Source organism: Salmo salar, chromosome ssa15 (genome assembly GCF_905237065.1).
Source record: "Salmo salar chromosome ssa15, Ssal_v3.1, whole genome shotgun sequence".
Taxonomy (NCBI): domain Eukaryota; kingdom Metazoa; phylum Chordata; class Actinopteri; order Salmoniformes; family Salmonidae; genus Salmo; species Salmo salar.
This window is the reverse complement of record NC_059456.1, coordinates 68,629,365-68,656,997: the sequence shown is the minus strand read 5'-3', so window position 1 is coordinate 68,656,997 and position 27,633 is coordinate 68,629,365. Positions and strand designations below refer to the sequence as shown.

The 27,633-nt window shown below is 44.3% G+C and overlaps 1 protein-coding gene across 5 annotated transcripts in view; it reads right to left on the bottom strand.

Annotated features, from left to right (window-relative positions):
- Positions 1–26,954, bottom strand: part of LOC106572256 (protein SOGA1) — a 70,012-nt gene extending 43,058 nt beyond the window's left edge. For 3 of the 5 annotated variants that reach the window (XM_014146295.2, XM_014146297.2, XM_014146296.2), the window contains exons 1-3: positions 25,580–26,953; positions 23,180–23,404; positions 16,665–16,823 (exon numbers count right to left, since the gene is read on the bottom strand). In XM_014146295.2, the coding sequence (XP_014001770.2) occupies positions 16,665–16,823; positions 23,180–23,404; positions 25,580–26,491 (1,296 nt within the window). In that variant the 5' untranslated portion in view covers positions 26,492–26,953. Of the gene's footprint in view, positions 1–16,664; positions 16,824–23,179; positions 23,405–25,579 lie in introns of all 5 variants that reach the window. The other 2 variants (XM_014146299.2, XM_014146298.2) reach the window with 1 other exon arrangement.
- Positions 26,955–27,633: the final 679 nt, after the last annotated feature.

Genomic DNA, 27,633 nt, shown 5'->3' with positions numbered 1-27,633 from the left:
CTGGAGCACCTGACGCTCATTAAGCCGTCAGTTAGCTGGTCGCTAACGGAGACAGACGCTCAGCCGAAGGAGAGGGGAGTGACAGTCCCCTGCATTCCCCTCATAGCTCACCTCATCTCTTCATTAAGCCTCCTACACAACAACAACACTGGCAACGGGGCCTTCTCCCAGTTCTTTCCAGACTGAAGAAAGATGCATGAGGCCAATGAAATGGATTCAGTTTCAATCTATAAGAGATTGTATCTGATTGTATCTCGGGGCATGCTGTTCAAGAGGGAAAGCTTTTCGTTTGGCTTTTTTTCTGTAGAGTGGGCAGGTGCACACTTAACACATAAAGACACACAGACGCACACAAACTCATGCACGCACGCACTCACACGCATATGCAAACACACGCACACAGACACCAGCCCCCCCCCCCACCCACACACACTCTCCCACACAAACTCACACCAATCATCCTCTTTCGACTAAACCCCTCACACTCTCAGTAAAGAGGGGCTGCCAGCCAATTTATTTTCCTTTCTGCCACAAAATGAGTTTGGAGAGCTCTCCACCCCCCTGAGAGAGACGAGCACTGAACGCTACGCTGCTCTGATAACATCGCTGGGAGGAGATAGAAGTATAGACATTTACAAAAGCCACTCCCTGTGTGACATCTAGGCAACTATCTATGAGCTCTCATAACCAAGCAGGACCAAACAGGAGCACTGAGGCTGAAACTGGCCATCAGCTCATCCCGAGCTGTGGTGGTGCTGATGGGTGGTTCAATAGAGAAATAAAGAGAGAGACGGATACCCAGCTGGGATGGACTAAATACAACCAACAGTCATCACACAGTCATCACGCAGAAGACAGATTCACTCTTATGTCGTGATGCTTTGTCCAGTAAGTCCTATCTATATAACACTACGGATCATCTCACGAGCCATGTACATGAAGGTCATGAAGGTCAGGAGAGACTACATTACCACTATGTGTGTATAATTGCGGTCTTACAAGCATTTCGCTACACCCGCAATAACATCTGCTAAATATGTGTATGTGACTAATAAAATGTGATTTGATTTGACTATGCTGAGGTTGGCAGTGCCAGAAATAGTCATCAATTTATAGGTGATAATTGATGAGTGCTTCATTTCACTGTGTGCATCCAGCCTTCTCTCTTACAGTCTGCGGCTGCCTGGGAGTTAACTGATAATTATCAGAGGAGAGAGAGGAAAAGAAAAGCGTGTCACAGCACGGGGTAGTGCTGAGCTCTAGGAGAGACAATGCAGGGGTGGGTGTGTACAGTATATCACGCCACTGCAGCATGCTACTGCTGCACACACACACACGCACACGCACACACACACACACACACACACACACACACACACACACACACACACACACACACACACACACACCCATACTAATGCAGGCAGGCAGACACATGACCACACACACTCAGAGAAGCATGCCCAGTCAAGCCCCTGTGCACTCTAAGCAGAGAGAAGGTGATAAGAACTCAGACTGGCTCAGACCACGTTGTAATTGTTTAACGGTCTACACACGGTGGTTTTGATGATCTCACCAGGTCCTCTAAAACCACATCAAATTCTGGAGGACATACAGTTACAATCATTTTTATGCCTGGGGGGGGGGGGTCATTTTGTATCTAGATGTCCCCCATGGTTCCCTTCTCTCTTCTTGTCCTTCTTTTCGTCCCCCCTCTCTCTCTCTCTACCTCCCTCCATCTCTCAGGGTCTGACAGGTCAGTGTACGGCGCACTAGTAATGGAAGGTGCAATTTTCCTCATCCAATTGAGCAATCAATCTCACGTCTCATTTGCTCCACTCAGCCACGTCACACAGCTTAGTAGCCCAGCGGTCTGGGGGAGCGTGACTGGGCCTCGAGGACCCATCCCTGGGTAGAGGAGAGCAGGGAGGCAGGAAGACTGATCGTACTGGACATGGAACAACGTTACGTCAGCTTAGCATACAGCTAGGGTTTATGGAACGAAGGTTACGTAAGGAGAGGTGGATCCCACTGGACGGGACACTCACTAATGGCTCAAGACGGAGAGACACAGAACCACACACATACTTAGCAGTCAAACTCCAATTCTTCAACAGTCAAACTCAAGGATTTGGGACTCTCCGATTCATTATCAATGTCTCATTCCCTGCCAATTTAATCAGTAATGATCTAAATCCTGCTTTGCTGGTTTTAAAATGACTTCATCTGCAAGGCTCTTAGCCCGACCCTTTGTTGTCCTACTGTCTTAACAGTCTCAACAGCACTCAGACAGACAGACAAAGAGAGAGAGAGAAACAGAAGAGAGAGAGAAATAGAGAGAGAGAGAGTGATGGAGCGCGAGAGAGAGAGAAACAGACAGAGATCAAGTTCAAGTGGAGCTCAGCTCCTTCTCAGCCTTCTGATGCAGGCCGACATGTCGGTCTCTTATATAACAGGGTGTTTTTTCTACAAACATGCATGGGTGCAACTTTGGTTTTAGAAGTGGGGGGGGACATAATAATAATAATTATATATTTTTTTAATTCTGTCGGATAAACGCTTCAAACAGCATACCCGACCGCTCGGAGGCGTCCGCATTGTCCTCGTTTTGTATCACATTCCAAAGATAAAACTTGGGGGGATGCAATTTCAGAAGGTGGGGGGGAACATGTCCCCCCCCGTCCCCAGTGAAATTTGCACCCCTGCAAACATGCACACACACACACACACACACACACACGAGAGGAGCGGGAGACTCCGGGGGAATCAGGATCTACCGATCCTCTGTCAGTGAGAGAGACAGGAATGTTCTGACAGGACCTAATGAGGAGAACAGAGAAAACAGAGAACACTTAGAACTAGGTGCTGTAACGATACACGTCTTCGTACTGCTCGGAACACCAGTGAATACATTAAAAATTCAATAAAAAGAAACACTAGGCCATTAACTGCGTTGTATGCCATTGCCTCGTGAGTAAATCTGAGCTGGAAAAACCATTGTAGGCTATTTTGTTAAAACAAGTACAGCCTATGCCCACGTTGTAATCAAAGTTCTAATCTTGAGTGGCGGATTTCAAACTGTCCTTTTGTGAGGCGCAGCCGGGAACTGTTGATGTGGTGGGGCGGGTGGTGGGGCAAGTGTTGGGATCGATAAACCAGGAGGATCCTCCGTCATCTTTTAAAATCTCCAGTTTGGGAACATTTTGGCTTCACAGTCGATTACAACGGCGACGGACAGAGAGTTTGGATAAAAAGTGAATAGGATGTTCTCCGCTGCTCAACGAGAATAGTCTATGCAGGGCGGCGCGTGCAGCTTGTTGTTGTTGTCGGGCCAATCACAAGTCATCAAAGTGCCACCACAGTCATAGAGCCTCCATGTGTGGCAAAGCAAGTTAGGACATGATCTAATCAATGGAAGTTGCAATTAAAATGAGGGAATTAAAAGTTTAATGAGAAGTATATGTTACAGTGAACAAGAGCCAAATGGCAGGCTGCTATTTAATAGTCTGAATGGAGGTGTTGTTATTTGTAACTGTAGGACAGGAAAAAAGATAGCTGGCTAGCTATTTTAGCCAACTAGCTTCTCTCGGTTTGATGCGGTCAAGACAGGTACTACGCAATCATTTTGGATGATAAACAACCTAGCTATGACAAGCTAGAAGTTAGTATACTAGCGCAAGTCAGCTCTCCCTCCCTCCCTCCCTCCCTCCTTGCTCCCGTTTCACTCGCTCACAGTACACACACCCGTCCTCTCCCTGCTCTCCCTCGCGCTATATCAGGTCTGGTTAATAAAGTAGCTTACAAATTGACTTTTCTGCTGCTTCCTTTACTTGGATCCGACCACGTCTATACGAAACTGGTCGTGCTCGTGTTCCGTTCGGAATGGGTCTCTATATTGAAAAATGTATTTATGCATATTTGTCCAGATGGGAAAGCCCCAGGTACATTTGGGAACGGGTCCAACTTTTTAGACCTCTACTTGATGCCCAACATATCAATCCCTGTCACAACAGACAACACCAGGAACATTGTGAATGATGTCACAGAAACTGGACTTGGGCCACAAATAGGGTGCTTTTTAATTCTGCGTATTTTGCCAAATAAACAACAGTTAAAATAAGAGTAACTGTTGGAATTACATTTTTACCGAAACCGAACCGTGACCCCAAAACCGTGTACCGAACCCCGTTACACCACTACTTAGAACCCTGGAGAACAACCTTGGTTCAAAGCTCCTGATGTGGAACCAGACAGACATACACGCCGTGATGAAAACCATAGGTGGTGAAATTCTGTAGTCACACAACAGCCATTCGTTCAATATACTCATTCTATACGGCAGGCCACATTTTCGAGATAATAAAACGTCCCTACTGTCCTACTATTCTACGATTCTGTCTTTTGTTTTCTCTGTTAGGGATCTGTCATAGGCTTATTATAGTCTTTACCATAAGCCTCGCTATAAAACCTATTCCCAATTGATGTGACCGAGAGGCTAATATGTCTAGCCAAACAGGTGTCTGAGTTTGGGTAGCCATGGCAACCAAGGTCCAAAGGGACAGCATAGCCAGCATAACATGTCATTGGCCTATTCCCATTACCTTGTTGAATATCACAGTAAACACAGGTGCAACTGGCAGCATGTTGATGATGTCACTGCCTTGGTCTGGTAGGATGACGGGGATTGTGGAGTCTGGGACATTATCTGAGCCAGAGCTCCGAATAGACATCTGGTAAAACTATTATTAGTCTTGGGCCAAGGCAGTCGGTTCAGACAGGGTGTGTGGCGGTGGGTGACTTTACAAATGACCTGCCAGAACAGGAAGCCTATCACCCAGTCCACCCTAATCACCGCTCGGTCTGATAGGCCCGCTCCTCCTGGAGAATCTGTATAAATGTGACAATCATCATAAATCACAGACACATCCCTGCATCTGGGTTTCTTCCCCTGTCAAAATGGCCGAGAGGGTTACTTCGGGTCTTCCGATAAGGAAATATGAAAAGGGGCTGCATGCGAGATTGCTCAATGACGATTCCCTCCGGTCCTTTGTTTCCCTGAAAGCAGCATGTTGAGTAAAGTGGCACCTTGCAGCACATATGAAACCTGGGCAATTAATGCCACAGTCTAGTGCGCAGATTATTCTGACATACTGAACCAGTCAAAAGCTTGGACACACCTACTCATTAAAGGGTTTTTCCTTATTTTTACTATTTTCTACATTGTAGAATAATAAGAATAATAGTGAAGACATGAAAACAATGAAATAACACGTATGGAATCATGTAGTAACCAAAAAAGTGTTAACCTGTTGGGGGTAGGGGGCAGTATTTGCACGGCCGGATAAAAAACGTACCCGATTTAATCTGGTTATTACTACTGCCCAGAAACTAGAATATGCATATAATTATTGGCTTTGGATAGAAAACACCCTAAAGTTTCTAAAACTGTTTGAATGGTGTCTGTGAGTATAACAGAACTCATATGGCAGGCAAAAACCTGAGAAGATTCCATGCAGGAAGTGGCCTGTCTGACAAGTTGTGTTTCATCTTGGCTCTTTTTATTGAAGACTGAGGATCTTTGCAATAACGTGACACTTCCTACGGCTCCCATAGGCTCTCAGAGCCCGGGAAAAAGCTGAACGATATCGAGGCAGCCTCTGGCTGAAACACATTATCGCTTTTGGCAAGTGGCCGATCAGAGTACTATGGGCTTAGGCGCGTGCCCGAGTCGACCGAATGCTTTATTTTCTTTCGTCTGTTTACCTAAACGCAGATTCCCGGTCGGAATATTATCGCTTTTTTATGAGAAAAATGGCATAAAAATTGATTTTAAACAGCGGTTGACATGCTTAGAAGTACGGTAATGGAATATTTAGAATTTTTTTGTCACGAATTGCGCCATGCTCGTCACCCTTATTTACCCTTTCGGATAGTGTCTTGAACGCACGAACAAAACGCCGCTGTTTGGATATAACTATGGATTATTTTGAACCAAACCAACATTTGTTATTGAAGTAGAAGTCCTGGGAGTGCATTCTGACGAAGACAGCAAAGGTAATAACATTTTTCTTATAGTAAATCTGACTTTGGTGAGTGCAAAACTTGCTGGGTGACTAAATAGCTAGCCCTGTGATGCTGGGCTATCTACTGAGAATATTGCAAAATGTGCTTTCACCGAAAAGCTATTTTAAAATCGGACATATCGAGTGCATAGAGGAGTTCTGTATCTATAATTCTTAAAATAATTGTTATGCTTTTTGTGAACGTTTATCGTGAGTAATTTAGTAAATTCACCGGCAGTGTTCGGTGGGAATGCTAGTCACATGCTAGTCACATGCTAATGTAAAAAGCTGTTTTTTGATATAAATATGAACTTGATTGAACAAAACATGCATGTATTGTATAACATAATGTCCTAGGGTTGTCATCTGATGAAGATCATCAAAGGTTAGTGCTGCATTTAGCTGTGGTTTGGGTTTATGTGACATTATATGCTAGCTTGAAAAATGGGTGTCTGATTATTTCTGGCTGGGTACTCTGCTGACATAATCTAATGTTTTGCTTTCGTTGTAAAGCCTTTTTGAAATCGGACAGTGTGGTTAGATTAACGAGAGTCTTGTCTTTAAAATGGTGTAAAATAGTCATATGTTTGAAAAATTGAAGTTTTTGCATTTTTGAGGTTTTTGAATAACGCGCCACGGGATTACACTGGCTGTTACGTAGGTGGGACGATTTGGTGCCACCTACCCTAGAGAGGTTAAGCATCGCTCACACACACACCACACACACACACACACACACACACACACACACACACACACACACACACACACACACACACACACACACACACACACACACACATAGAACAGATGTACTCTTGAGAGCAATTAGTCTTCCCCACTAAACCTTGGTGAGGAAAGGTAAGGATATCAATAAAACCGTCTACCGCCTACATCCCCATTCACACATATGACCTCAACCCCACCTCCCCCTGGCTTTAACATGTTGTTTTCCAGACTACAATGGCTCCCTGAAGACTGCATGGTCCAAATTGAACCTTGTAGAAGACCTCTCCTCGCCACATCCAACGGGTCCCACTGCGTGAGATAATCTGACACTTTAAAAACCTTTTAATGTCTATAAAACGGGAGGGGGGGGTTAGAAAGGGGGAGAAAGAGAGCTGTTAAAACAACAACCAGCAGATGTTGAGTAGATGTCTGGCTCAGGGGGGTGATGAACGGGGAGGTAGTTTTAGATGTGTCTGCTCTCTTTCTCTCTCTCGCTCTCTCTCGCTCTCTCTCTCTCTCCTCACTGCAGACTGGCTCAGGTGTGGATATTCTGTCTGGGGATGGAGAGACTAGCAGGGGATGGATATAAAATGCCTTTCATGTAACCTGTCATGGCTCCAGCGCTCTGCATTCACTCTGTCTGCTGCATGTGTTTCTATGTCCACAGTGTTTTCACTCTGTACGAGGAGGAGGATGCAGGCTATACAGCCTGAGGTCGCTGTCTGAGGATCTATCCATTCCACAGTTGGCCTGACTCTTTTTCATGAGCATTAAATTACCTTGCGATTCCTTGGGTGGGTGGGTGGGGGGTATGGATGTGTTTGAAAAATTCAACACTGTTTGCTTGGCTGTGCCTGACGAGGAAATGGCCCATGCAGCTCCAAGATGTCACATGGATTTTGTGATGAGTATGTGCGTTTATTTTTTTGGGAGACGTGTGTGTGTGCGTTTGTGTTCTTCTGCAGGTATTTTATGTTCCTCCATAGGGATCACTGGTCCTTCAGCAGCTCCTCACAAATCTCTGAATGTCCCACAGGGTTCATTGTGTGAAGCTTCTTTCTATCCACCCAGAAATGCTACTGGGAACATTCCTTTGTCTTCACTGGCCTTCTCTCCTCACCTTTCTTTTTAGCTTACTCTCCATTTCTCCTGCTTTCTGCTCTCTCTCTATTTTAGTCATTAGGCTAATAAAAGGTATGGTGGCCTATATTTACATCCTATTTAGTGCTGCATGACAGTGATTACATTTTAGTAGTTGCTCTTCTCCAGAGCAACTTACAGTCGTGAGCGCATACATTTTTGTACTAGTCCCCTGTGGGAAATTAACCCACGACCCTGTCGTTGCAAGCGCCATGCTCTACCAACTCAGCCACATAGGTGAGGTCCTGGCCAACCACAACGACCCAGAAAAACAGCCTTCTATCCAGTGACTTCATAACCCATCTGCTTTGTTGCCATGATGGCCCATAATAGATTTGTTTGCACTTGGCACAGTCCTGGAACACACCCAGTACAGGGCGCTCCTCATCAGAGACAGACAGCTGGCCAGCTAAATCATCATTAGGGTGGGAGAGGTTTTGACCAGGGGTAAGCACCTCGGTTTTTTAGGATGGACAGTTTGAGGGGAGCGGGAAAGAGACAGTCATTATCAGAAAAGGCTCCGTTACATGCTGGAGATCTGCAGGTCTGGAGATCTGCAGCATGGTGGGACTTAGTTCAGCCCAAACCACTGGGATTGCAAGCAGCATGGTGAGGAGTTCTAATCAGAGCACACACACACACACACACACACACACACACACACACACACACACACACACACACACACACACACACACACACACACACACACACACACACACACACACACACACACACAAAACGACAGCAGCCCGTTTGGGGCAAGTGATCGTCGCCCACAGCGACCTGATTGGTTGGCAGGGCCTGGGCTGAGCGGAGAATCCCAGATTAAACCTGAGAAGCACTCAGGACCCACCTAATGCAGCGGAACAGGTGTGTGTGTGTGTGTATTACTGTATGTGTATGTGTGCCCATGGTGAAATACCTGACCAATTCCACCGTAACCTAACTGAATAACATCACCGTTGGGTGTTAACTAAAGTGGACCACAGTGGCAAAGTGCCAGAAGATGGAACATTGTCCAAGGTACCAAAGAAAACAACGTTGTCTACTACCCACATTTAAAAAAAATATTACACTTTACTAGAGAATACTACAGTAATTACTATAGAATTATATAGCAAACTTTTGAATACTGTAGAATACTATTCTACCCTCTGTAGTATCCCTCGATCATGTGTAGTACTTACTATAGAATGTTGTAGTATACTGTAAAATACTATAGTAAATACTACAATATTATCCAAGGAAGAAAAAAACACTGTAGAAAATACTACAGTAATGTATGCAAAAACACTACAGTCCAAAAAATACTACACTTTTTAAACTTTAGTAAATATTACTGTATTTCATTTGCATACACCCTGCCCATTCCCCTCCCCCATAACACAATTTGTGCCACCCATAACTGAGAAACCTACATGCCAAGTATAGACCATATATTGCGTTTCCCTACAGGTTATAGAAAAGAGCAGAAGCTCTGAACTATCTATTCAGAACCTAGCTCTACCTAACAAGGTCATCCATGATACAGTATTTGACATCCATCCATGTCTGAGGATGTTGGGAGATAACGTGGAAACTAGAGAGGGGGGGCAACAGTGAGCGCTGTTACGTTTAAGTACAGTGAGGGAAAAAAGTATTTGATCCCCTACTGATTTTGTACGTTTGCCCACTGACAAAGAAATGATCAGTCTATAATTTTAATGGTAGGTTTATTTGAACACTGAGAGACAAAGTAACAACAAAAACACCCAGAAAAACGCATGTCAAAAATGTTATACATTTATTTTCATTTTAATGAGGGAAATAAGTATTTGACCCCCTCTCAATCAGAAAGATTTCTGGCTCCCAGGTGTCTTTTATACAGCTGAGATTAGGAGCACACTCTTAACCTCTCTTGGGTAGGGGGCAGTATTTGCACAGCCGCATGAAAAACATACCCAAATTAAACGGCCTACTACTCGGGCCCAGGAACTAGAATATGCATATTATTAGATTTGAATAGAAAACACTCTGAAGTTTCTAAAACTGTTTGAATGATGTCTGTGAGTATAACAGAACTCATATGGCAGGCAAAAACCTGAGAAGTGGGAAATCTGATGCTGGTAGTCTATTCAAGTCTTTGCCTATCTAACACACAGTGACTTAGGGTTCATTTTGCACTTCCTAAGGCTTCCACTAGATGTCAACAGTCTTTAGAACCTTGTTTCAGGCTTTTGCAGTGAACAGAGAGCGAACAAGAAGGCCGGGGAGTTGGTGACTCAGGGAAGGACATGAGTTCATTGGCGCACATTCACGTGAAGAGGTAGCTGTGTTCCAAAACGTTTTTCAAGACATTGGAATCATCCGGTTGGAATATTATTGAAGTGTTATGTTAAAAAGGCCCGAAATATTGATGCTATACAACGTTTGACATGTTTCAACGAACGTAAATATAACTTTTTTTTGACTTTTCGTCGTGACATTTTGGCCGCGCTTCCTACATTTGGAGTAGCTTACTGAACGCGCAAACAACAAGGAGATATTTGGACATAAATTCTGGACTTTATCGAACAAAACAACATTTATTGTGGACCTGGGATTCCTGGAAGTGCCTTCTGATGAAGATCATCAAAGGTAAGTGAATATTTCTAATGCTATTTATGATTTTAGATGACTCCAAAATGGCGGGTATCTGTATTGCTTGATGTCTTTTTCTGAGCGCAGTACTCAGATTATTGCAAAGTGTGCTTTCCCCGTGAAGCTTTTTTGAAATCTGTCACAGCGGTTGCATAAAGGAGATGTTCATCTATAATTCTTTGAATAACAGTTTAATATTTTATCAAAGTTTATGATGAGCATTTTTGTAAATTGTTGGGCTGATTCACCGGCAGTATTGGAGGCAAAATATTTTCTGAACATCACGCGACAATGTAAAATGCTGTTTTTGGATATAAATATGAACTTTATCGAACAAAAAATGCATGTATTGTGTAACATGATGTCCTAGGAGTGTCATCTGATGAAGATCGTCAAAGGTTAGTGCATAATTTTAGCTGGTTTTCTGGTTTTTGTGACGCCTGTCCTTGCTAGGAAAATGGCTGTGTGGTTTTTCTTGTGTTGGAACTGTCCTAACATAATCTAACTTTATGCTTTTGCCGTAAAGACTTTTTGAAATCAGACAATGTGGTTACATTAAGGAGACGTGTATCTTTAAAATGATGTAAAATAGTCGTATGTTTGAGAACTTTTAATTATGACATTTTGGACGCTAGCGTCCCACCTCCCCAAGAGAGGTTAAAGGGAGTGCTCCTAATCTTAGCTTGTTACCTGTATAAAAGACACCTGTCCACAAAAGCAATCAATCAATCAGATTCCAAACTCTCCACCATGGCCAAGACCAAAGAGCTCTCCAAGGATGTCAGGGACAAGATTGTAGACCTACACAAGGCTGGAATGGGCTACAAGACCATCGTCAAGCAGCTTGGTGAGAAGGTGACAACAGTTCGTGCGATTATTCGCAAATGGAAGAAACACAAAAGAACTGTCAATCTCCCTCGGCCTGGGGCTCCATGCAAGATCTCACCTCGTGGAGTTGCAATGATCATGAGAACGGTGAGGAATCAGCCCAGAACTACACGGGAGGGTCTTGTCAATAATCTCAAGGCAGCTGGGACCATAGTCACCAAGAAAACAATTGGTAACACACTAAGCCATGAAGGACTGAAATCCTGCAGCACCCGCAAGGTCCCCCTGCTCAAGAAAGCACATATACATGCCCGTCTGAAGTTTGAATGATTCAGAGGACAACTGGGTGAAAGAGTTGTGGTCAGATGAGACCAAAATGGAGCTCTTTGGCATCAACTCAACTCGCCGTGTTTGGAGGAGGAGGAATGCTGCCTATGACCCCAAGAACACCATCCCCGCCGTCAAATATGGAGGTGGAAACATTATGCTTTGGGGGTGTTTTTCTGCTAAGGGGACAGGACAACTTCACTGCATCAAATGGACAATGGACCTTCATGTACCGTCAAATCTTGGGTGAGAACCTCCTTCCCTCAGCCAGGGCATTGAAAATGGGTCGTGGATGGGTATTCCAGCATGACAATGACCCAAAACACACGGCCAAGGCAACAAAGGAGTGGCTCAAGAAGAAGCACATTAAGGTCCTGGAGTGGCCTAGCCAGTCTCCAGACCTTAATCCCATAGAAAATCTGTGGAGGGAGCTGAAGGTTTGAGTTGCCAAACGTCAGATTCGAAACCTTAATGACTTGGAGAAGATCTGCAAAGAGGAGTGCGACAAAATCCCTCCTGAGATGTGTGCAAACCTGGTGGCTAACTACAAGAAACGTCTGACCTCTGATTGCCAACAAGGGTTTTGCCACCAAGTACTAAGTCATGTTTTGCAGAGGGGTCAAATATTTATTTCCCAAATCAATTTATAACATTTTTGACATGCGTTTTTCTGGATTTTTTGTTGTTATTCTGTCTCTCACTGTTCAAATAAACCTACCATTAAAATTATAGACTGATCATTTCTTTGTCAGTGGGCAAACGTACAAAATCAGCAGGGGATCAAATACTTTTTTCCCTCACTGTAGGTTTCGGTTTTGCTAGGGGGATGGCGAATGGGTATAAGCTTCTGCCTCTGATTCCAAAGTTTGCAAGTTCATATCCAGCAATTGAAAATTGTTTTTGATATTGTTTTAAGCCTATCATAAACCTGAACCCTTACCTTAACCATTTGGAGTGAATGCCAAACCTTAAACCTTCAGAGTTAATGCCTAAACTTAACCTTAAACACTTTGAAATTTGACGTTTGGAACAACTTTGAAATTTGAGTTTTGAGAAACATGGATGAACATTTAATTCTGACGTGAGACTGTGAGAGCTGGTAGGTCCTACCTACTTACAGGTTATGGAGCATTTGCTCTTTTAATATTTCTCCAGTACGTTTCCTGAAGGACAAAGTCTCCACTTCTATGTCAAAGTTAATGAAACAAAACACTATAGTAAATACTACAGTAATGTCCGCAAAAACACTACATGGATTACTATAGTATTTACTACAGTTGTCTTTTACTACAGTATTTATACTATAGTTAACTGTAAATACTACAGTATTATACAGTACACTACAGTAAATAATATAGTAAATACTACAGAATTCACTGTAGTGTTTTTGCTGAATACTATAGTATTTTTATTTCTTTTTCTAGGCAAGTCAGTTAAGAACAAATACTTATTTACAATGACGACCTAGGAACAGTGGGTTAACTGCCTTGTTCAGGAGTAGAACGACAGATCAGATCGGTGATTCAATCTAGCAAACTTTCAGTTACTGGCCCAATGTTCTAACCACTAGGCTACCTGCCGCCCCATAGTTGTATAGTATACTATAGTATTTTATATGTGGGTATTCATCACATGAATACACCCCTCAGCTCTTCTGCATGTTGTAAAGCACTGAATGATCAATGGCTCAAGCCCAGAGCATAATCATTCATTCATTGGGAGAAACAACCATGTGACTGATAAGGAAGTAGCTCACGTTCACATGTCCTCCATCTCCACTGACTTTCCCTTTGCCTGTAAGGCTCCTCCCCCTCTCTCTGCTCAAGGACATGCTTCTCCCAGCCTCCTACAAACAAAGGGACAACAGCACTTCCTGAAGGCATAAATAAAATGGGGGGCACGCTCGGTATAGTGTTACCTTGATAAGTAATGGTGTAATGAGTGGCGTTTGCAATACAAAAGGAGTGCATTAGGCCTTGGGATTGAATGCTACAGAGGTCTGTGTCCCTAAACTGTCTCCACTGTGATCCCACTAAATCACTGGGGTAATGAAAGCCCACAAATACACACCAGTAAACATAAAACACTACCCAGTCTGCCCATGACCTCCAAGAGAAAAAGTATTATAAAGGGAGAGAGAGGGAGAGATAACTACTTGCACATCGCTACAACACTGTATATACACATAACATGACATTTGAAATGTCTTTATTCTTTTGGAACTTGTGTGAGTGTAATATTTTTTTTATTTCACTTTTGTTTATCCACTTCACTTGTTTTGGCAATGTAAACATGTGTTTCCCATGCCAATAAAGCCCCTTTGAATTGAATTGAGAGAGAGAGAGAGAGAGAGAAAGAGAGAGAGAGAGAGAGAGAGAGAGAGAGAGAGAGAGAGAGAGAGAGAGAGAGAGAGAGAAAGAGAGAGAGAACTTGCGAGGGAGCGACTGGGAATGAAAGTGGGAGAGAGATTGGCGAGATTGAGAAAAATAAAGACAGAGGGAGAACAAGCTAAAGAGAGAGAGAAAGAGGGAGGGAGAGATGTCCTGCTGGATGTTTACACTTAAAGGCGTTATCTTTCCTGACTGCCTGCCCCCTTCGCCAATTGGAGCTGCAACCCAACCCCCTCCCCTCCCTACCTCAACCCAACCCAACCCCCCACCCCGCCCTACCGCAACCCAACCCAACCCCCTTGCATCACTCCATCCCTCCCTCCAATCCAGCCTCATCACCTTCAGAGGGTCAAAACAGCTGCAACGGGAGTCGATGCAGTTGGAATTAGAGGAGGACTGGACAGGGAGAGGTGAGGAATGGAGGGGATAAAGAAATGCCTTAATCAGCAGTGTTCTGTCTGCGTTGGAAAGGGGAGGGGTTGCAAGCATTCCACTTTCCTTTGTCCATTTGTGTGGAATCACTTCCTATCAAAAAGGTAGCTGGTTAACAGAGGGCAAATGCGCTAGACACAGGCAGCCCAAACCACAAAAAATGTATCTAATCTCAGAGCGTTGTCCTTACTTAGCCTCACTGGTGACTCTACTTCTAATCCCAACATTTTCCATTGGTTTAGAGGGGCGGATGCATTTACATGATGAAACGCTGAGAGCCTACGACAGGTTTTAAACAGATTGTCTTGGGAAGACATATGAGAAATACTCAGCAGCCAATCTGGGTTTAACCTAGGTTTAATGGTTCATGCATCCTACATATGGACCCAAATGTTACTGACCACATCTTTCAACACAACTGAGGTTATAAACATTGGAATGTTTGGGGGAAAGGTCTGCCACATGCGAAGGGAGGAAACATAAAATGTACTATTTTCTCCATGTCTTATAAGTAATAGACAATATAAGTACCACCAGTCATTTTACATTTTGTTTGTTGAATTAGATTCTGAATGGATTGTTATTCAATTATTAAAATGGACCATTATTACATGTCTGCACTGCAAATACTGCATATTTGCTTTCTCTTTTTCCCTTCCTTCTCACTCTCTTCTCCCTCTACCTGGCCAGCATCTTCAGCCCCTCCACTATCCCAGGAGACAGACCGTCCAGCAGCAGAATCCAATGGAACAGCCAGGCCCAGCAGCTACCTCAATACTGCAGCAGCAGCGTCACTTCCACTCCCAGACAGGAGCCACAGAATACCAATTCATTACTTACAAACCGCCTTTTATTCACCTTTATACACACATCCCTGATTCTCAGGGACGGAGACATTCCTAACTGACGGGGAACAGAGACAGAGTGGGCAGTGAAACGGTGAAGCCAGGGATCGGCAGGCACACATAATAGTTCTGGATCAGAAGGGTGTCAGCTATGCAAAGAATTCTCCCTCTCCATTGGGGCAAGCACAACACAACAGCAGTACCTCGCTTAGCATAGGCCCGCCAACCACAAAGCTAGCCAACCAACCAGCCAGCCAGGCAGTGACTGAGTGAGTTAGCATTGCAGCCAGCCAGACACCCAGCTACCCACCAAGCCAGCCAGCCCTAACCTCATTCTGAGAGCTGGGCCAAGGCTACGATCAGTCATCAGTCCCCCCTCCCTGCTCTCCTCTCCTCCATAAAGGGACAGCAGGAGAGAGAGGGGCCTCCTTTTGTCCACTCCAGATTAGTCAACACAGGGGGAGGGCCAAGACTGAGAGAAGAGGACATTTGATTTCTCCTTAGAGCATAACTGAGCATAACGCAATATCTGTAGATAGCAAACAGTGTTTTTAGCAGGAGCATTTATCAGGATAGAAGACTTGCACAAAGCAACTTCCTCCCACGGTTTTCTATTCAACTCTTTCCAGTAAACATACGGCGAGGCCAAATGAAGAAAGGCCAAATGTCAACATTTGGCTTAAAGGTTACCAGTCCCTATTTGAGTCCAAACAAAAAACACAACCCTCTATCATAAAACTCAAACCGGTCACTTCACAACATATAGGACAGCATACAATTGTGGTTCAGTCTGACCGTGTATGTGTTCCCAAACTTTCCATTTACTGAAAATGGACACGTTTTTATTCCAAGCCTGGTGAATTTACATGAAACCTTGAAGAAAGGCAAAAACCAGATCAGCTCAGCTAAACCCATCCAACTTAACCCTGGCTACTTAACCCAGCCTATTCAACACAGCGTAACCTATAGCCAAACCCAGCTAAACCCAGCCAACTTAACCCTGGCTACTTAACCCAGCCTATTCAACACAGCGTAACCTATAGCCAAACCCAGCTAAACCCAGCCTACTTAACCCAGCCTATTTATCACAGCGTAACCTATAGCCAAACCCAGCTAAACCAAGTCCAGCTCAGCCCAGCTAGACACAGCCAGGGTCAACCGAACCAAGCCCAGCCCAGCCAAACCACACCATGTCTTACTTCTCTGGCCCTATCCACACGGCCCAACCATGGTAATCCCAGCTCAGCCCAATCCCACCCCACCCAGCCTTGTACTACATAATGTCTTACCTCTCGTTGCTTCTCCATCTCAGTCTGCAGGACCTGCTTGGCTACCTCGAGGTCCTGGAGCCTGACCCTCATCTCCTCGTTCTCCTGCTCCAGACGGCCCCTCTTCTTCTCCACAGAGTCCAACTCGTTGTGCAGCCGGATGGACACGTCTTTAGCCACCTGTAGTCCAAAGATGGAGACGAGAGAGAGAAGACATGAGGGAGGGTGGTCAACATCAGAGGTTCATTGAGAAGCATGATCCACAATGCCATGGTCCAGAGTCATACTAAATGACTTTATGAATGCCCTTTATACATTGTGATTTGTTTCCAGTATGACCATATACACACTGAGTGTACAAAACATTAGCAGCCCCTTTTTGCCCTCAGAACAACCTCAATTTGCCGGGGGAATGGGCTCTACAAGGTGTTGAATGCGTTCCACAGGGATGCTGGCACATGCTGACTCCAAAGCCTCCCACAGTTGTGTCAAGTTGGATGTCCTTTGGATGATGGACCATTCTTGATACACACAGAAAACTGTTGAGCATGAAAAATCCAGCAGGTACTAGGTGCGGCTGGCACCTACTCCCATACTCCGTTCAAAGGCATTTAAATATTTTGTCTGACCCATTCACCCTCTGAATGGCACACATACACAATCCTTGTCCCAATTGTCTCAAGGCTTAAAAATCCTTTGTTAACCTGTCTCCTCGCCTTCATCTACACTGATGGAAGTGCATTTAACAGGTGGCATCAATAAGGAATCATAGCTTTCACCTGGACCTGGTCAAATCAAATCAAATGTTATTGGGCACATACACATGGTTAGCAGATGTTAATGCGAGTGTAGCGAAATGCTTGTGCTTCTAGTTCCGACAGTGCAGTAAAATCTAACAAGTAATCTAACCATTCCCCAACAACTACCTAATACACACACATCTAAAGCGGTGAATGAGAATACGTACATATAAGTATATGGATGGTCAGTCTACGTCATGGAAAGAGTGTTCTTAATGTTTTGTCCACTCAGTGTATATGGGTAAGTTAAATATGTCTCTCTGCTGATGGTGTATTCACAGCACAGTAACAAATGACACCATACTGTAGCTTATCATTAATGTGTTCCAGTATTATCACTAATGTGTTCCAGTATTATCACCAATGTATTCCAGTATTATTACTAATGTGTTCCAGTATTATCACTAATGTGTTCCAGTGTTATCACTAATGTGTTCCAGTATTATCACCAATGTATTCCAGTATTATTACTAATGTGTTCCAGTATTATCACTAATGTGTTCCAGTATTATCACCAATGTATTCCAGTATTATTACTAATGTGTTCCAGTATTATCACTAATGTGTTCCAGTATTATCACCAATGTATTCCAGTATTATTACTAATGTGTTCCAGTATTATCATTAATGTGTTCCAGTATTATCACTAATGTGTTCCAGTATTATCATTAATGTGTTCCAGTATGATCATTAATGTGTTCCAGTATTATCGTTAATGTGTTCCAGTATTATCACCAATGTGTTCCAGTATTATCACCAATGTGTTCCAGTATTATCACTAATGTGTTCCAGTATTATCGTTAATGTGTTCCAGTATTATCACTAATGTCTTCCAGTATTATGATTAATGTGTTCCAGTATGATCACTAATGTGTTCCAGTATTATCACTAATGTGTTCCAGTATTATCGTTAATGTGTTCCAGTATGATCACTAATGTGTTCCAGTATTATCACAAATACGGGTAGGAGTGGAGTAGAGCAGAGACCAGCTCTTACATCATCATGTGTTGACATGTTGCTACAGAACAAGACTGTTACTAAGGCTGATCTTCTTAAAGTTGGATATAGGTTCCCCTGAGGGGTAGGAAGAGCATTAAATGCAATTGGGGATCAACACAGACACTATCCAGATGAGGATATGATGTTCTGCTGGGCCAACAACAACTTGTGTGTGTGTGTTTCTGTTTGACTGTATATCACCAGGGCACTGACAGGATGTTCAATCCAAATGCAAACCCAGCTGCCTGGTTTTAATTGTTTATAATGAAAGGAGGTGACATGTCAAGGGTGCTCTATACATACCATAGACAGGAAACACATCCAAAACATCTGAGTGGATTGTCATATTGATGTCAATTGTGCTGAAAGCATTGTATCATTCAAAATGTCAATATAACATAATGATATCTAAGTCAAAATAGGATTATCATTATTTAATATTCTCTCTCTATTTTTCTACCTCTGCAACATCATAGCATGGGAAGGGAGTCTTTTGGTGCAGTGTGGAGTGGGGTACAGTACTGATCTCATTAAAGGAGGAAGGGGGTCAGAGCAAACAGGGCTTCTGTGTGTGTGTGCGTATATGTGTGTGTGTGTGTGTGTGTTTGAATATGTGTGTGCGTGCGTGCGTCTGTGTGTTTAATTGTGTGTGCGAGTGCGTCCACATGTGTCAGAATTGGGGTATTCTCTCTGGCCCTATAACCAGAGCCAATGTGCAGCTGGGAACCACAATGCCCCTCTGTGCTGCCCACTCTGAGAGTGGACCAACCGACCAATTCCCCATCATGCTCAAATTCATCTCCCTCTCTCTCTCTCTCTCTCTCTCTCACACACACAGACTTTCTCTTTCTATCTCTTCTTGCACTATCTCTTTCGGTCTTCCCCTCCTTCTCTCATTCTGCCCCTGCCCCTCCCTCTCTCTTCTCCATACTTTAGAAGGTAGAAATGTACATGCAGAGAGACGGACTGCGTGGTCAAATCAATGCTCCCTTTCATTAGGGTTCTGGGAGGGTTCTAGGTTACGTTTTTAGACTGGCGGTATTTGGCGATCACTTCATAGTAAACAACAGTCTGTATTAACGGCCTGTTAACTTACTACATCTACAGGATTCCCTCCTCCCTCTTGCTGTTCAGCCTCTTTCCATACACTGCCTTGTCTGCCTTCGCCTCCCAATGAAATATCATGCTTTGATATGTAAAAGTAAAACACATGGATTTCAGCACTCCATGGGTGAAGTTTCCCCTAGATACAGATCTAGGATCAGCTTCCCATCCCCATCCCCAACCCCTAACCTTAACCATTATTGAAAGAAGAAAAAAATAAAACTGAACCAAGATCAGTGTGTAGGGTCACCGTACTAGCGGTTTTAGCATTGGTGAGAGGGGTTCCAGCTGGAGAGCTAGAGGATGTGAATGGCATACAGAGGAGAGGAGAGAAGGTCTTGCAGGACTGGTACATTATAGTCAAGTCCCAGCCTTCAGACTCCTAACGTCGATCCTATCCACACCCAGCACTTGGACACACATACCAAATTAAAAAGAGACATTTACCCATCAAACGGGTCTCTTTCACATGTTTTTGAGGGTGAGTGTGTGTGTGATAGAGAATATTTTGCATCTCTGAGGGTGGGTTCGTTGGTGTGTGTTTGTGTGTGTGTACGCGCACATGTGTGTGCCTGCATGGGAGTGTGTGTGTGTGTGTGTGTGTGTGTGTGTGTGTGTGTGTGTGTGTGTGTGTGTGTGTGTGTGTGTGTGTGTGTGTGTGTGCTGAAGCAGCACCCTGTTCCCCTTCTGATCCTGTCAGCATTGTCACAGCTGTTCCTCCACACGCCTTTTAACAATGACTTCCCTGTAGATTTTATCATCGGCGTTTTGCATGTTGACAGTACGCACAGGTGGTGGGAGTGTGTAAAGCATCGGTCATGTCTGTGTCCCAAATGGCCCCATATTCCCTATGTAGTGCACTACTTTTGACTAGGGCCCATAGCCAAGGCCTTACTGTACATAACCTTGGAGAGATATTGTATTTTCTACTTTAATGAGCTAAGAAGTGCTTACAAAGGAGAGCATACTCTATGAAAGCATTGAGTATTTACCATCTAGCTTAGACATTTAATGATAGGATATAGTATTGCAGTATCAGCTAACAGGCTCAGCCAACTGGTGCACTTTTATGTAACTATCATCTAGTTGTTATCCTTCCTGTTGCAGCCTCTAGAAACGGAAAATAATAATCTTCTTCCCTTCTGTCTATCTATAAAAGGCTCTTTAGCAGTGAAAGAGCAGACCCCTGCACGACAGTTGTTTAGTGGTTACAGAATAATCCACATGGTGGGCATCCACACACGCTCCTGCTAGTGCCGTGCTGAGCAGGCACAGGGACAAAAATACTTCCTGATACTGCTCGAGCCAGCCAATCGTCTCTCTGATCCGGGCGTGTCTGGCTGACACATGGAGACGGTTTCTATTGGTATCTCCAGGATGCTGCCCAGCCGTTATCTGCTGCTGAGAGAGGGATGGAGAGAGGGAGATAGAGGAGAGAGAGGAGAGAGAGGGAATCCACCTCTCTCTCTCTCTCTCTCTCTCTCTCTCTCTCTCTGTCTCCCTATCTCAACAACCCCTACTTTCCCTCCCTATATGTCACATCACGCCATACTGCAACTCGGCTGTTGCTATGCAGGAGTGCACAGAGGCTCAGCCCACTCATCCTATATATGTGAAGTTAAGAGGGGAAGGATATGGTATCTTTCACACCTCACCCCATCACAGATCACAGGCAATGTGCGAGAGACTGTGCCTTTGACTAGAAATAAAATACCTCAGTCAGTTTCCCCAGCAAACAATGATAGCATAATAACATCCAGGCTGGGAGAGATGTTGTTTATGGAATGTTTATGGAATGAAAAGTCTAGCTGCCCTGAATGAAATCCACTGACCCAGACAGTGTAATGAGAGACTGATTCTATATCATACTGGTATCTACTGTATAACCCTTAGCACATTTCCATTGTCATGGAAGACCTCACTGTTTTCCATTTCCTGTGTTTCATAGCTCTGGAATTAGGACAGTGGGTCAGAAAGGACAGGAAGTGACCAGGAGAATCCCACGACCATCTCCAGATATCACACACACACACACACACACACACACACACACACACACACACACACACACACACACACACACACACACACACACACACACACACACACACACACACACACACACACACTCGTACTCGCACGCAAAAAAATGCATGCATTGCACATTCACACCCCTCCCCCTGCGGAGCGCTGAAGAGCAGGATGCAACAGGAAGTGGGAACAGCTCACTGTGTATGTCACAAGGGAACAAGGATTTAGGAGAGAGAGCAATAATTATGTTAAGCCAATTTAAAGTATAGCCCTACTGGTATAGCCCTATCAGCTTACAGTATGCTATTTTATGTGATCACGTTGGTTGAGTGTGTGACTAATAAAGACTGACCATAGCCACAAAGTAGTTATTTTCGTCTAAGGAACCTACCTAGCCCAATGTGTGGAAACTACCTGTATTTACTGAATGTACCTAACATACATAGTACATACTATCTGTTCAATAACTCATTGCTTGCGCCACAAACACAGAGTAGTGAGTTCTTGCTGACAAGTAAAAGAAGGTCTACAATGGCTGGTACAGGACAGGTCTCAAATATCACCTGGAATACAGCCCAAATCCTCTCAAACATGTCAAGACACATTTCCTTCCCCCAGTGCTTGGTTGGTGTGTGAATAAGCCTTACTATCTGAGAACACAGCCGGCCTCACGGTTAGAGGAACTCAGTTTGAAGGGAGTCTGGAGTGCATGGGAGTGTTTGATCTGGTTTAGTTGGTAGCCAGCAGAAACAATCAGGTATGTGTTGAGTGACTGGCCCTAGCTGTTTAAGAATACAGAGAGGGAGACGGAGAGGGGAGGCCAAGGAAGCCAGGGTCACATCCCTGTGGTTTGTTTTTGGTTTCCTGTGTTAATGGCCTTCTTTGACTGGCTTCCCCCGGCCCGTTGAGCCCTGCGCCCACCCACTGCGCCCCGATTGGCTGCCGAGGACTTAACTCGGGAGCGACACCAAATCCTTATTCCCCAGAGTCAGCACAGACGGCCGGCACAGAGGCACAATATTACCTCGCCAGAAAGAAGGGACACTTTTTTTCACCTGTTTCTTTCTTTCTCTTTAAAAAAAAAAGAAGATATACAAATGGACTGTTTTTAGTGAAGGACAGCAGGAACAAGGCCTGCCTTCAGGGGATGACATCATTACCCTCTCCCCTCCCCTCTATTCCCTCCTTCCTCGACTCCTGAGAAAGACCACATTGTGCTTCTGTCACATGGATCACAGAGGGCTGTGAATTTGGGATGTGTAACTACAGCCTCAGTTCAGTAGGAAGACCAACAACCCGCAATGTCTCCATTAACAAGAAATGCCATCAATGGTGTGTGAATGTATGCATTTAAAGCCAAATGTAACCTTTGTCCTTTGACCTGTTATGTCATAACCCCCTTCTTTGAATTTTCCGAAAATCTGCAAGGACCTAAATGCAAGCAATTACCCAAAGTTCAGTCTCTCGTCAAGTTCTGTTTGTGTTACTGACATATACGATTTATGCATAGCCTTACACACAGACACACACACATCATCTTGGCTGCCCATCGGAAGTCGATGAAGGCACACACACACACATGCTCTCCATTCCAGATTCACCTTGACGTCCTGCTCCAGGGTACGGATGAGCTCCCCGTCCACCTGTCCCGTCTGGGCCACGCGGAGGCTGCGCCTCTCGGCCTTGCGGAGGCGGTACTGCAGGATGCGGCAGGTCTTGTTGGCCTGCTCAAACTGCTGCCTCAGCTCCTGCAGCTGGTAGACATCCTCCTCCATGTACATGTCCCTCATCTCCAACATCTCCGAGCGCAGCTCCTCCATCTCATCCTGGGGAGAGCGGGTCGGGGGAAGGGTGGAGGAGAAGACGGTTGAGAATGCTAGAAAAAGGTCTCGGTGAGCTAGTGCCATCCTTAGACTCCTTATAATAATTATTATATTGACTGTCTCAGCATCAGATCACCAGTCATCGTTAACGCCCTCTTCATTAGTGTATCCTTAGCAGGGTGTGTAGCATCATCTCAGACTCAGTAGGCTTTTCCTGCAGTCAAATTACCTAGTGGCCTCATGGGTGGAATGTTATTAATAATTTTCATAATTTCATAATTAATCAACTTTTTTTTTTTTTTTAAGCTGAATGAAAATCCAGTGTTTCCATGTCAAACGGTTTTGTTATATTTCTGTGATGTATATAAAGTGTAATATTGGGATGCAAACTCAAAATGTAATACATTTCAATGCTGTATCTGACATGGTACAGGTGTCTTCTTTTTTAAAGCCCATAACCATGTGTGTGAGGTGTATACTTTCGTTTTAAAGGAGATTTGTTGATTTAGCCCATTGCAGTAAGAATGTAGCATTAACAACCCCATTGCCTACATAACCACTGCAAACCAGTGCAGAACACAGATTAATACACAACGGAACTTTGCCCACCTAATAGAAAGGTGTATAATAACAATTGCAAGGTATGATTTAAATCAAACCCAAAAAGCCTTCCTAGAATTCCCTACTACTACTTACATAACAACACGGTTGAAGAGGCATTAGCCCAAATCCTACAACCTCTCTGACAGAGGCGTAGTAATAAGGCAGATCAAGTATTTATAAGGGTGGTGGTGGGAGAAGTGTGTAGTAGTAAATAGAAGTCTTTTATCGCATTGCTAATATGCCGAGAGGGCTGCCAGGGGGAATGTGGGTCACTCGCTGCAGAGCGCGTCACGTGGTGCGGCCCCGGTATAAACAATGGTGTGTGGAGTGAGTGAGGACAGTGGGCGCTCTCGACTGCAGCATCTGGGCGACGCAGGCTACCCCCCAGAAAACAGCTGCACTAGTCAGCCAGGCGTGCCGAAGACCAGCGAGAGAAAGCACGGGATAAATAAATAAAGATGTTGCGCTCTAGGACTACTCTGGCTGCACGAATGACCTGATTTTTTTTTTTTACGCATAATTAGACTTAAGAAAAAGGATGTGGCACCCCATGGCTGTTTATGGTAATTAACCAGTAAGATGGATTTGATGATTATGGTCCGAAATTAACCAAAAACCTTACATGAGTGTTAATGTTGTGGGAGTGTGTATTACACATTCATGCACAGTGGACTGTCCTAGTAAACTGCCTTCTTTTGAAGGGTCATCTTAGATGGCCACCAAATAGCCCAGTAGTCTATTAGGCCTATGTACACCATAATAATCTTATTATTGCTGTCCCAGACCAGTTAATTATGAAATAAAATGCGCTAATAGTAGCCTAGAAGTTGTTTGGATAAACCGTTATGCTGCGCAGGCCTGTAGGGTAATCCAATTAATTATTGAACCCCTCTGACTGAGGCAGTCTCCGTGACGCATGTCAATTCTTTTTTAAATTTTGATTGAACCTTTATTTAACTAGGCAAGCCAGTTAAGAACCAATTCTTATATACAATGACGGCCTACATGTAAAGCCCCCCCGGCCTTGATAATATTGTTTAACAAAATACAATTAGTTAAACTGTTTTAACCAGGTCACTGTAATCCTCCAGCGCGTAATGGATGGGCGCACTACAACCACCTCTGATGTTTTGGGCATTCACCACCTGACCATCATGACCAGTGAACACAACAGCTGAAGCAACATTGATAATGAATTCCGAAATAACACTGACCAACCCCGAAGTCTCGGTGCCTTCAAAGGGTGGTATTTTGTTGTTGTTTTTGACAAGAGGGAGGAGGGAGTAATCAATTATGCACTCAAGATGTTGTTGGCTATGTGGCCAATTTGGGTTTGCATGGATTGCCCTGCTTTTATCCTGAAGTGCAGAACAGTGATTATGCATAAATATATTAGGTTTTGTTTTTGATGATCCAATTAAAATAGTTTCTCCGGAACCATCTCTTACAGAACTGTTATTGGAGAGTTTTTTTAATAATGTTTTATTTTATTTATTTTTTTAACCTTTTCACTTTCACAAATGAGAGCAAACAGAGGGAGGAATGTCTGTAGCAAATCAGGAAAAATATTCTTACTTTTAGGTAATCGTTTTCTGATCTCAGTTCCTCGATTTCCCTGACAAATTCTTCATGCATGCCATCCATGAACTCTTCTGTCAGGTCAGAGAAAGCCAGGGATGTGCTGGCAGGCACCCGGCTGTCGAACGAGGTGAGAGACCGTTCATCCCCCGGAGAAATGCTCCCCTCCCCGGTCTCCACTCCAAAGGAGAGTCGGTCCTTATCTACGGGGGTCTTGGCATGATGGTCACCACGAGTACCCCTATCCGGTGGTCCATCTCCGCAGTCACTGCTCGGTTTCTCGCCCTCTGCCCCCCCGCCTCTGCTGCTGGATTCGGTGTCACTACTCAGAGCATCGGCGGAGAGTTTATTCTCCTCTGAGGCGCAATCCGAGATCTCGGAACTGCTATCCGTTGGCGACAGCTTGCCCGCGGCGCAACCAGAGTCTTTGCTCAGGTCGTCCGAGGCGTTGCTTGCATCGGACACCTTCTTCCGACCACCTTTCATCGATTTACTGCCGCTCTTCTGGGCACTGGCAACCGATAGTGTGGATTTCCCCGGCAGTTTTCCTTTCTCTGATTTGGTCTCTTTTCCGCTACATGGACTACGCCTGGACACCCGGCTGCCTAAATGTATGGATCCTGGTTTAACGCTCAGTGTTGGTGTACCGATGCCTCCCCGGATCTTGGTGAGGGACCATCCAGGCACATCCTTGGGTCTGGCGGGTGACGGAGCCCGGTTGATCTTTTTCTTCTCGTTCACTTGGATGGACTCCACTACGGGCTGTTGCTCGAACTGGTGCTGTTGTTGGGGCTGCGCCTGTCCGCTGTTGGCGTTCTCCGTCCCGCTTTCCATTTTGTGCCTGTGTCTCCTTTCCTTGGGCGAGACAAAGTGAGTTGGCGAATGAACATCAGCCTTTGTCTTTGTCATTCATTCCGCTTGGACAACTACAGAAAACAGAAACGAACCCCCTATCAGAAGAGGTAGAAGTTGAAATGTGTCTCACAACTGCAAACAAATAATCTGTAGCAATCCCGAATAAACCGGATGCAGCAGCGTAGAAAGATAGCAACTGCAAGTTGTAACACGTTGTAATTATGTTTTCCGGTTTTAGGATGACTTTCGTTTAGGTTTTTGCCCCTCTTCTACTTATCTTGCATGAAGCGACTCTCTCGCCGGCGCGGTTTGAAGTGGTAGGAACAGTGGCAGTGTGCTCCGGAGGTTTATTTCTCCGCCCAGCTAGCGGTTCTGCCTGTGACGAATTGCTATCCGGAAACTCAGCATCACTTGGAGCACTCTGCTGCCACCCAGACATGGAGATCGTTTCAAGAAGCACAAGTGAGACTACAATAAAACTAGGATGCATATAGGTTTACGACAAACATAGTCTGTAGGCTGCCTATTTAATTCAGAATCAAACTCTATTTGGACAGTAACAGGTGCGGAAATCCCAGGGGGGACGGGGGGGACACGACCCCCCCATCCTGGGAAAAATATGATTTGTCCCCCCCAATATATCACTGTAAACATAACTATCTAATTTAAATAATATTACTAATACGCAATGAAAGCAATTGTGCTGATTATAGACACTTAATAGCTCGTTTTTAAGTTTCAAAAGATTGCGCCCCCCCCCCCACCCTTTGCCTCACAATGGTTTGATCCACTGCCAGTTCCTTAGTTGGCAAGGTAACAGAGGGTTCGTATCTACTGTAAATTAGTGCTTCAAAGTCCCTGTGATAAGGTTAGTGATAAACTGAAGTCCAAACTGAACAGAACTACACTCTGTTCTACGATTGTCTTAAATATATTTAATGGACTCGTTGCAAAAGCTAAATTGTCTCAAGGGAACTTTTATTTATTTATTTTATTTCACCTTTATTTAACCCGGGTAGCAAAGATTATAGCAAACACCACTGAAACGGAATTGGTGCTCGCTAGCTTTGCAAATTCAGCTATTGTTGGAAGCTAGCCAATATGAAACAAACGATTAAAATGACAAAAGGTTGCAGCATATGTTGTGTAAATGGTGAACTCATACAGCTGTCAACTCTTGTCACTGCAATCCGTTT